Below are 10,227 nucleotides of genomic sequence, written 5' to 3' on the forward strand. Positions count from 1 at the left end.
TTTTATTCTTTCGCAAGTTGGAACACTTAACGCGCGCTAATGTTTAAAATCGCTGTGGAAAATGGCGAAGAAAAAATAATCGTGTCGCGAAACGAAATATTTTTATCGATTCGCGGTCGATTATTTTTTTTTAATGATCCACCGAATAAACTTTTCTATTTCTCTCTCTTTTCTCCTCCTCATCGTTTCTATGTCAATAAACAGAAATTGAGATCGGTTTTCGGTCACGTCGCGATTAACCTCAGCTGGATTATTTTTTTTTCCATCCTTTTTTTTTTTTTTTTTTTTTTTTTCTATAATATCCTTTTCCCCCGTTTAATAAATGGGACACGAGAAATGGAGAGCAACTAATGGCATATTTGATCAAGGATTTATCGCCTTGTTTGTGGAGCGTGAAGATACGCGTGGTGAATTATATTTTGGGGATGAAATTTTTTTGATATTTTTAAAGTTGGAAAATTTTATTTTATTTTATTTTTTCATTTATAGATATAAATTAAACATACGAAATAAAAATTTAAAAAATACGAATTAAAAATTTGTTATTATAATAATTTATAATATCGCGATATTATTTTTCTCTTTTTCTATTTCTTTTTTTTTTTTTTTTTTTTTAATCGAATCAATCCGATTTCAAAACCGATTAAACTCGAAAATCGTTCCATGTATCTTAACAAACTCTTCGAGAAACTTTTTCTCAACAATTACATCGGAAGAAGTAATCAATCGAGCTTTCATAAAAAGTTGAAACAAAGAAGAAGAAAACGAAAACGCTTCGAATTAAAAAGACTCTCTGGGACGATAAGAGAAGGAATAGAGGAAGAAAAAAAAATAAAAATCTGAAGAAGGATTAAAAAATAAAAAAAAAAGAAAAAAAAGAAGAAGGAATTCGCGTTTCTTCGTGATGGCGGGTCAATCAAACTTGCCGCGAAGTTACTCTGATTGCAGGTAAAAAGGCTGTTTGGCCGAGGCACGACTTTTTCCAACAGAGACAGAAACTTCTCGATTGATGCGACGTTGAAAGCCCTTCTCCAAGATCCTACAGAGTGGTTTCTTATAAAAGAAACCTGTCCCTGGGAACAGTTCCTGGATCGAAAAGTTTGCAACTCGACGGCTGGAACCTCGAACAGCCTCCAAAGTCCGCAAACATGGCCGCCTCGAAGAGTGAAGATATTCGAGGATGGCAAGATTCGAATATATTTGGATAATAATATTCTCGACGGTATTTTACTTTACGTACAATGGACGAAAGATACTCCTTTGAATAATTAACGTTTAACGTGATATCTACTAAAAATTATTCTTGCTCAAACGTGTTCGTTCCTTTTATTTTTGGCTTTGGCTTTGGCTTCGTTTCTGAAACTCCATTTTCAAATTCTCCAACATATTTTTCGGTAACGAACAGTATACCAGAATTATCATTGATCTATAAAAACTGTCTCCAAGTGTTTATTGAAATTAAAAATTATTTATTATTTTTATTTTTTCATTGCTTGTAATATCATTGCTTTTCGACAACGCCTTTTTCTATTTTCTATTACTATTTTTTAATTGGACATTGAGAATTAAGTTCTACAATAAGTATCCATCATTCTTCGAAGATCTGCCATTTTCGCAGATGTTCAAATTCTCGAACCTAATTCCTTTCCCCAATAAACCGGTCTTTCAAGTATAATTTTTACTCTCGATTTACCAATAAAGAATTATATTTTAGAAAAAGTAAGCAAGCTAAATAATAAATAAATAGTCAAAAATATTCATACTCTCGATATTTTCGTTACGGATCGAAAAACCAAGCGATTTCGATCGTTGGAGCTTGCGGATTGCGTGGCCAATTTTGATCCGACGTTTCCCTGGCCACGGGAAAGCAGTAAAACGGAAGTCGTAAACAGCGCCGATGGTGTGCGGGGCCCGGATTGGGATTGGTTTGGGGGAAAGGTTTCGAGGTTTGAATTGGATGTTTAATAGGTTTTCGATCGACGCGAGTCGATGTCCGCCATTTGAGAATTTGATAATGCTTCGAGCCAATTGTGACGGAACGCTTGTTCCCTACTTCCCCTCCATTTTAATTAAACGATGGATTGCATCGTGCGCTGAGATTGAACAACGAAAATTTATTTGTCCTTCCTTGAGACCGCGTTTGATCAATTAAGTAAGTAAATTTGTTGCGACAAGCGTGACGATTGAAAGTAACTTGAGTACAGAGTTGACGGGCAGTTGACTCTTGGTTGAAAAAGTAACTAGTTAAAAATTTCGAATAAATTTATGTTGAATGAAAACAATAAATAAAAATGTACGGGTTTAGGTTTGAATGAATATATTTAATTATATCTGATTATGCATATCTGTTTATAAAACATTTGAAGTATGTGAAAAGAAAAACAAATAGGTAGCAACTATGAAATAGTGATGTTGCTGGCAACATTCAATAAAACTATATAAAATTTCAGTGAACTTTAAATTAAATATAACAGTTTATTTTAAAGTGATCGCTTATTAAAAATGCTTCCTATGTTATCCTCGATCTTACAATTATTCGTGTAATTATTACGTTTTGAAGAATATAGAATTATTTAAGTAACTTTATACCTCAATTATTAAATTTTACTCATCGTCGATCCTCATATTATTATCGAAGCGTTTCACGTGTAAAAGAAGAGTTTATTCCAATTAGATTAGCTATTGAATCATGCCATCTAAAGATTTGAAGAACGTGAGACAATAAATATCCCTTTTGAATAAAGATGCGACTGAATATTCTTGAATTTATATAAATAAAAATGGAGGAACGAACGAAAAAATTTTTATTATTATTACGATTATTATTACGTTTCGAAGAATATAAAGTTATTTAAGTAACTTTATACTCGTTAACTCAACTATTAAATTTTACTCATCGATTCTCATATTATTATCAAAACGTTTCACGTGTAAAGGAAGAGTTTATTTTCTGAGTTTAATCCAATTAGATTAGCTATTGGATCATGCCATCCAAAGATTTGATACGAACGTGAGACTATAAATATCCCTTTTGAATAAAGATGCGACCGAATATTCTTGAATATTAATATAAATAAAGAAGGAGGAACGAACGAAGAAATAGAATATTGGAAAGAATATAGAAGAAGAAAAGGAAAGAGGGAGAAAAATTGTTGAGATTTTTATCCCAGATTTACTTTCCAAATAATAAATCGTTAAAAACGATCTATTCTTTGGGATTAAATCCCAAATAATCGCTACGTTATTAAGCTTCACGTTGCTGTGCGTTGCTGTGCCATAATCGTTATTAGTATTTCATAGCTGGTGCGTGGGGGAATGTTTTTTAATTACCGAAGATGAAAGGGAAACGCGGGCTCGATCCGGAAAATTCACCGGATGTCGAAATTAAGATGGAACGCGGTCGGCCCGCGCTTCTTAATTAGGTTGGCAAGATTTACGCGGGAACACGCGAAAAACTCGTCGTTCGTGACGAAACGTCGCTAGCCAAGGGAAGAGAAAACACGAGCCCGATTCTTATTACCTTTTATCTTTGCTTTTCTTTCTTTCTTTTTCTTTTTTTCCTCGTCCTGTTCACCATCCCGTATCATATACGGAAACTATCGTAAAAACTGTTAAATTTCGTCAGATACTTCGTACTATGTTTTTTTCTCTTTTTCTGTCTGATTAAACGTTGAAGTAAACGAAACTGGAAATTAGAAAATTGTTCGCTAACATTAAAATTTAAAAGAGAGAATTAATTCGTATGATTTCTTTGATATATAACAGATTCGAAATTTCGAATCTAACTAAAGTTAAGATTTAATTTTCGGAGAGATTGATTGATCCGTTCGAATTAGATTTTCGAGCAATCTAAAAGTTGTTACAAAATTTTCAAGAAAACGGAAAATTCGATTTTTTCAAATAGTCTCGTGACTAATTCCAATAAATATCATAAACGAAATAAAATTATTCCCCTGAGAAAGGATCATTACCCTTCTTCCATCCCACGAAGAAACTCGTCGACCTTTACAAATTCCACCGGTCCTGTCTGGTCCCTTGCCGAGGAAATTACATTTCTTTTTATGTAAACAAGATCGGTAGATATCCGAGTCGATAATAAGATCCATTAAGAGATTACGTGGGTTTTTTTCAGTATGGAGGGGAATCCGGAAGGAGATTGGCCTCTCACGAGAAACCGCTCGAGATACAAGACCAATTTCTCCAAAAGCTCGGCTACCAGGACGTATCAAGACGGTCCCGGCTCGGGGTCGATCCTGAATTACGACACCTCATCGCCTTCCACGTGGGTGAGTATCGTTTATTCCCCTCTGAAACAGTTCTGCGCGTTTAACTTCCCCTCCTGCGCTCTTATCGCGTACCATCCGCGATTTTCGATTCCTCTCTCATCACTCTTCCGCCTCTTTGGCCGAATAAAAAAGTCTGTTGAATAAAATATACGGTAAGATAGTTTGAGATTATTTCTTTGGTTATTTCGTTATTGTATCGTGGATGATGAATAGGACGTGTAAGTGTGAGACTGTAGTAAAATATTATTAATAGTATTTTATTATAATAGTAAAATTTCTTTGATTATATATTATTATGTGTTACATTGTGGATGATAAATAGTTGCAATTACGAGACAATAGTGAAATATATTAATAGTATTTTATTATTATAATGTTATTATATATTATAGTTATACTTTATCTCTACGTATTATAAGATTATTATTAATATTTATTATTATGGGTTATGTATTAAATGATTTATTATAATGTTGTGATTATTAATATTACAGGTAATGTATAATCTACATAAATTATATTGCATTATAGTCTAAAATATTAATATTATATTATAACATTAATAATTGATAATTTGTAATTGCATATACTTTGCTTGTGTGTTGTAATTATAAAATAATGATAAAATTATTATTATTTTATTATTGTAGTCTGTTTATTATCTGTAATATTAATAGTTATAACGTTATTCCACTTGTTAATACGTTATTAGATTGAGATTTATCATCTTAAACTTTTTTTTCTATTACTTATTTTTAACAAATGAAATCCTTTCAACCCTTTCAGTCAAAATATTCGAGTATCTAATTAATTCCTTTTAAACACGAGATTGAACTGAAAATTATTTGATAAATCCTCCGTTGATTTAAATTTCAAAATTATTAAATAATATTAATAGATAATTAAAATTGAAGAACAAAATCGTCGATGTACACAATACTGTTATAGTTACACGAAGAATTTAATCAGAAATAACTGGGTATCAAAAGATTTACGAACGAGAATGTACAATGTTGCAAGCCCTGAGAGCCCTGAGAATTTCGTTTCCAATAAAAGGACGGGCCTGTGCATTTTCGCCGAGCGCGAAATTTCGTTACACGGCCCATGTTCCCCTGTCATGACCGAGAGTGTGTAAATTTAAAGGGGTGAAAATGAGCACGGGCACCTATCCCGCCGCGTTCGACGTTGCAAGGGTAGAAGCTCGCATATTTATCCCTAAACGACCTATTTTCTTTTTCATCTTATTAGAATTTTTCGTCTTATCTATCTTTTTTCCATCTTCATCGCTTAATAACTCGTAAGATTATTCCGAGAAGCATGGTGTCGATTCAACTTCCGTTTAACCCATCCTTTATCCCATAATTCTGTTTCAATTTAATCCTAATTTCATCCCGGCTCGCCCTCAGATTCCTCGATTTATTTCAGTCTGACAGTAGTAATTATTGTATTATCCTGATATTCTCGTACTAATTAAGTTAAGATTAAATTAGGTTAAATTAAGTTGAAAAGTTACAAGTATTTTATCATATCATGTTTTTTATATACGTATTATTAATAATTCATTCGAAAAATTTCTTCCTTCTAATCTATCGCCAAATTGAAAATATTCAAATACATTTATTTAATTCAAAAATATTCGTGAAAAAATCGAAATTCAAATATTACGTTTTTTTATATATATATTATTAATAATTTATTCGGAGAAAAAATTCGAAAAATTCCCTTTCTGATCTATCGCCAAATTGAAAATATTCAAATACATTTATTTAATTCAAAAATATTCGTGAAAAAATCGAAATTCAAATATTACGTTTTTTTATATATATATTATTAATAATTTATTCGGAGAAAAAATTCGAAAAATTCCCTTTCTGATCTATCGCCAAATTGAAAATATTCAAATACATTTATTTAATTCAAAAATATTCGTGAAAAAATCGAAATTCAAATATTACGTTTTTTTATATATATATTATTAATAATTTATTCGGAGAAAAAATTCGAAAAATTCCCTTTCTGATCTATCGCCAAATTGAAAATATTCAAATACATTTATTTAATTCAAAAATATTCGTGAAAAAATCGAAATTCAAATATTACGTTTTTTTATATATATATTATTAATAATTTATTCGGAGAAAAAATTCGAAAAATTCCCTTTCTGATCTATCGCCAAATTGAAAATATTCAAATACATTTACAATTCAAAAATATTGGTAAAAGCCAACAAATTCCTTTCACCGTAATCTTCGATCAAATTTTCTCCAAACACGAATTTTCAATTATCGACGGTCGATCATCGTTCGTTGGTACCATCCGGTTCGATCGATAATTCTTTGCCGATTCCACTTGCCGATTTCCCGGCGAAATTAAAATAATTATATTCTGGCCACGTTCTCACTCTCCATTTCCTATCTCTCCCTTCTCTCTTCTCGCAATTAAAACAAAATACACGACGTAATCGGATGTCGTTGAAAGTTTGGGAAAATGTTGGGAACGATCGATCGGGGACAATCAATTTTATGAACTATCAAATCGCGATAACTCATTACAGCTGAAACCATTCTCGAGCGTTAATCGATCGCAACTGTAAACCGTAAAATTTAACGGCGGCCAAATTCCTGGTGGTGAATGGCGGCCTTGCCGGAAATCGGATGTCCATTGTTCCCGATAACTTTATGCCACCGTGTGACGCGTTTACAGAGTCGAGTATGACTCTGTTTCAAAGAAACAGAGTATTCGCTTTCGTATGCAAATTGAAACGGATATTTTATTTGGTCGAGGTTTTTAATTTTGAGAGTTTGGAATTGAAGATCGTGTTGGTTGAGAAGGAATTCTGAAATTTTTGGAGATCGAGAAGGATTTTGAAATTGTTAATTTCAGTCAGGATTTTTTTCAAGAGGAATTGTAAAAATTTTGGAATTTGTGAATTTTAAAAAAAAAATAAAGAAGAAATTCTAAACTTTTAAGAATTTCCAAGAAGAATTCTTTGAAGAAAACTTTGGCAATTCCAAGTGCTAAAAAAAAAAATTTTGAAACTTCGAAAATTGTCGATATCGAGGAAAAAGTGGCAAGATTTCAAGGAATATTAATTTCCAAAACTTTGAGTCTTAAATATTGAAGAAAAGTTTATGAGTTTCCAGTAGAAAGTTTCATAAGAGGAATTTTAGAATTTTGAAAGTTGCCGATATCCAAGAAGAAGCGTTCGAAAGATATCGAAAGTTCTTAATTCTCCTATCGTGAAACAATTAAATCGCACAAAGGATTAATTAAAATATTCTAGAATCTCATTATATCGTAATAATTACGCTCAAACTCGGAATAAAACTTTGTATATCATATATATACATATACACACATACACATATAATCAAAACCTTGTTCCAAACTTTTAACAACCGTGTTCTATTTTCCTATATTTCATAAAACTTCAACTTTTTAGCTTATTACAAGATGCTCGTTAAAAAATACATATATAAAGACTTTGAACATCGTCCTCGGTTTTTCTCTACCCAAAGACCAAACTTTTTCTCTCTCTCTCTCTCTCTCTCTCTCTCTCTCTCTCTCTCTCTTTCTCTCTCTCCACCTTTAGTTCCACAACTTTTTTATCTTAATATCCCAGTTGATTATAAGCTTGGGGAAAATGTGGGGCAAAATATTTATCCCCATAATTTTTCCCTTTCTTAAACCGCACCCTCGCCACCATAACAACCGCAAATTTCTTCCAAGCATTTGTGCCGAAATTTTCTACTCGGCGTGAAAATTGTCGTCGTAAATTAAAAATTACAAAGATTTCTTCTGCTCGATATAAATGAGCCCCTCTTGTTAAAATTCGCTGCTCGACGCGAATCCACCGTCGTGGCAACGTGTTGAGAGAAAGTATGCCGTATATAAATCCGTGACAGAGAAAATTAAAAGCGCGAAAGGACGGATTGAAAGGAAAGTTCCGCGTGCATGTTTCGAAGTAAAAGCTCGTCGTTCAGCTTTTGAATAATTCTTTATTTTAACGAAACGAAGTTCTTTTTAACACGGATGTTACACCTTCTTTCTCTGGGGGAAGGCGTGAAAGGAGAGTGAAAATTTTTGAAAAAAGCTAATAATGGAAGGAAGCGCGTATTGAAGGTGGATATAATGTTACGTGGATATTGAAAAAGGGGTTAATGAAAAGGGATGGAGGATAATTGTGGATGGTCTTGAGGATAATTTAATTTTTTCTTTTCTTTTCTTTTTTTTTTTTTTTTTTTTTTTTTTTTTTTTTTTATCGCTTTTGTAAAAATATCGATGGAGAAGAAGAGGAGCCAGTGTCAAAGAATGGAAATTAGAACGCGATCGCTTTTTCGATACTCTGCAGTATCATCGCATACTTGTGCACATTTATTAAGCTGTGAAAGCGTATGCGCCGGAAAGTGGCCATAATTCAGATAAAATTATGCCAATACCGCTTCGTGTCGCGTATATAATTTTGGAATTTTATTCCAAAAGCTCATAGCCCATTTTATATTATATCGGCGCGATATTTCTCCATACTAAAAAATAAAAAATAAAAAATATATCTGAATATCGAATATCTATAAATTGTACAATTTTTCGAGATTAATCGAACCTCTAATTTTTTACGTCTTCAACAATAAATATATAATCACCAGTGTATCGTTTATTTATTATATTAATGTCACATCTCAATTATTCCATCCGGAATATTCCGGATACGGAATATTATCCCATAATTGGACTGGAATATCTTGTTTCTCAGTATCTGACAAGAAATTGGAGCCCGATTGTGTACAATCTCTTGTCTAGATTATGACCTTAACAAAGTCTCGGTTACTCTTCACCTGACATCCACCATCCTCCTCCAACCCCTTTCCTCCGCCATCTCGGAATGGTTAATAGGTGTTTGCCCATCAAATAACGTTGCTAATTGCTTGTCACCTTGGATACACGCTTATTCGAGCGTGTCCAACCCTCTTGGACTTGGAGATAGTCCTCGTTGTCGGAGGAGAGAGAGAGAGAAAGAGAGAGAGAGAGAGGGTCGTAGATGTTTCGAGATGATAATTAAACGGTACAACGATATACATTTGTGATATTCAGCTGGAAGGGAAATTGGAGTCGGTATAGTGGAAAAAATGAAGTTTGAGTTGGTCGGGGAAATGGATAAGGATGGAAATTGCGATGAGAAAACTTCTATCAGGGTGTTTGTTTGAAGAGGTTCTGAACAAGTTTTTTTTTTTTAAGGTTTATTGTTTTTTTCTTTTTATCGAGGATTCGAAGGATTAATGTATTTTGTGCGCCAGAAGATACATTCAAGAATTTTTATTATAAAGAAAGATGTTTATTGATTAAATTTTTAATAAGGAAGATAAGGAAGATTCTTCTTGTTTAAGGTATCTTTATTGGATAGTATTGGATTCGAGAGGGTAATGTATTCTGTACGTTACGAGACAGTAACAAGGTCGGCATTTATTGAAGAAAGATGCGCTTTGATTGAATTTTAACGATTGAAAGAAAATAAAAATGTCGAAAAAGTTTGTTATTGTTTTCTATCGCAATTGGATATTTTAATAAATTATATAAAAAAAAGGGGATATTTTACAATAAAACGGATACTCTTTGGCATTAGAAAGATGTAATAGAATTTATAGAAGAGGATCGCAAAAAAGAATTTCCAATTTAACCCCGTCCGAAGAGATGAATTACTTTTTTCAAAAAAAAAAAAAAAAAAGAAAAAAAGATTTTTATACATTCTAAAGGATAAATTTAAAAAAGAGAATCAAAGAGAAGCTCCAATCTAGAAAAACTTCCACCTAAAAGGATAGATTACCGTGTGTAAAAAAAAAAAGAAATATAGATTTTAAAAAATTTTAAATAACCAAAGAAATAAATCTGCAAACTAATATCGTCAAGATCAAAGGGAAAATCTGCCTAAAAAAAAAAAAAAAAA

At 32.3% G+C, this 10,227-nt stretch overlaps 1 protein-coding gene across 1 annotated transcript in view; it reads left to right on the forward strand.

Annotated features, from left to right (window-relative positions):
- Positions 1-10,227, forward strand: part of LOC102680832 — a 33,541-nt gene that overhangs the window by 14,507 nt on the left and 8,807 nt on the right. Inside the window, exon 3 of the mRNA XM_006608480.2 lies at positions 4,133-4,286. Coding sequence (XP_006608543.2) covers positions 4,133-4,286 — 154 coding nt within the window. The remainder of the gene's footprint in view (positions 1-4,132; positions 4,287-10,227) is intronic.

Source organism: Apis dorsata, unplaced genomic scaffold (genome assembly GCF_000469605.1).
Source record: "Apis dorsata unplaced genomic scaffold, Apis dorsata 1.3 scaffold_37, whole genome shotgun sequence".
Taxonomy (NCBI): Eukaryota; Metazoa; Arthropoda; class Insecta; order Hymenoptera; family Apidae; genus Apis; species Apis dorsata.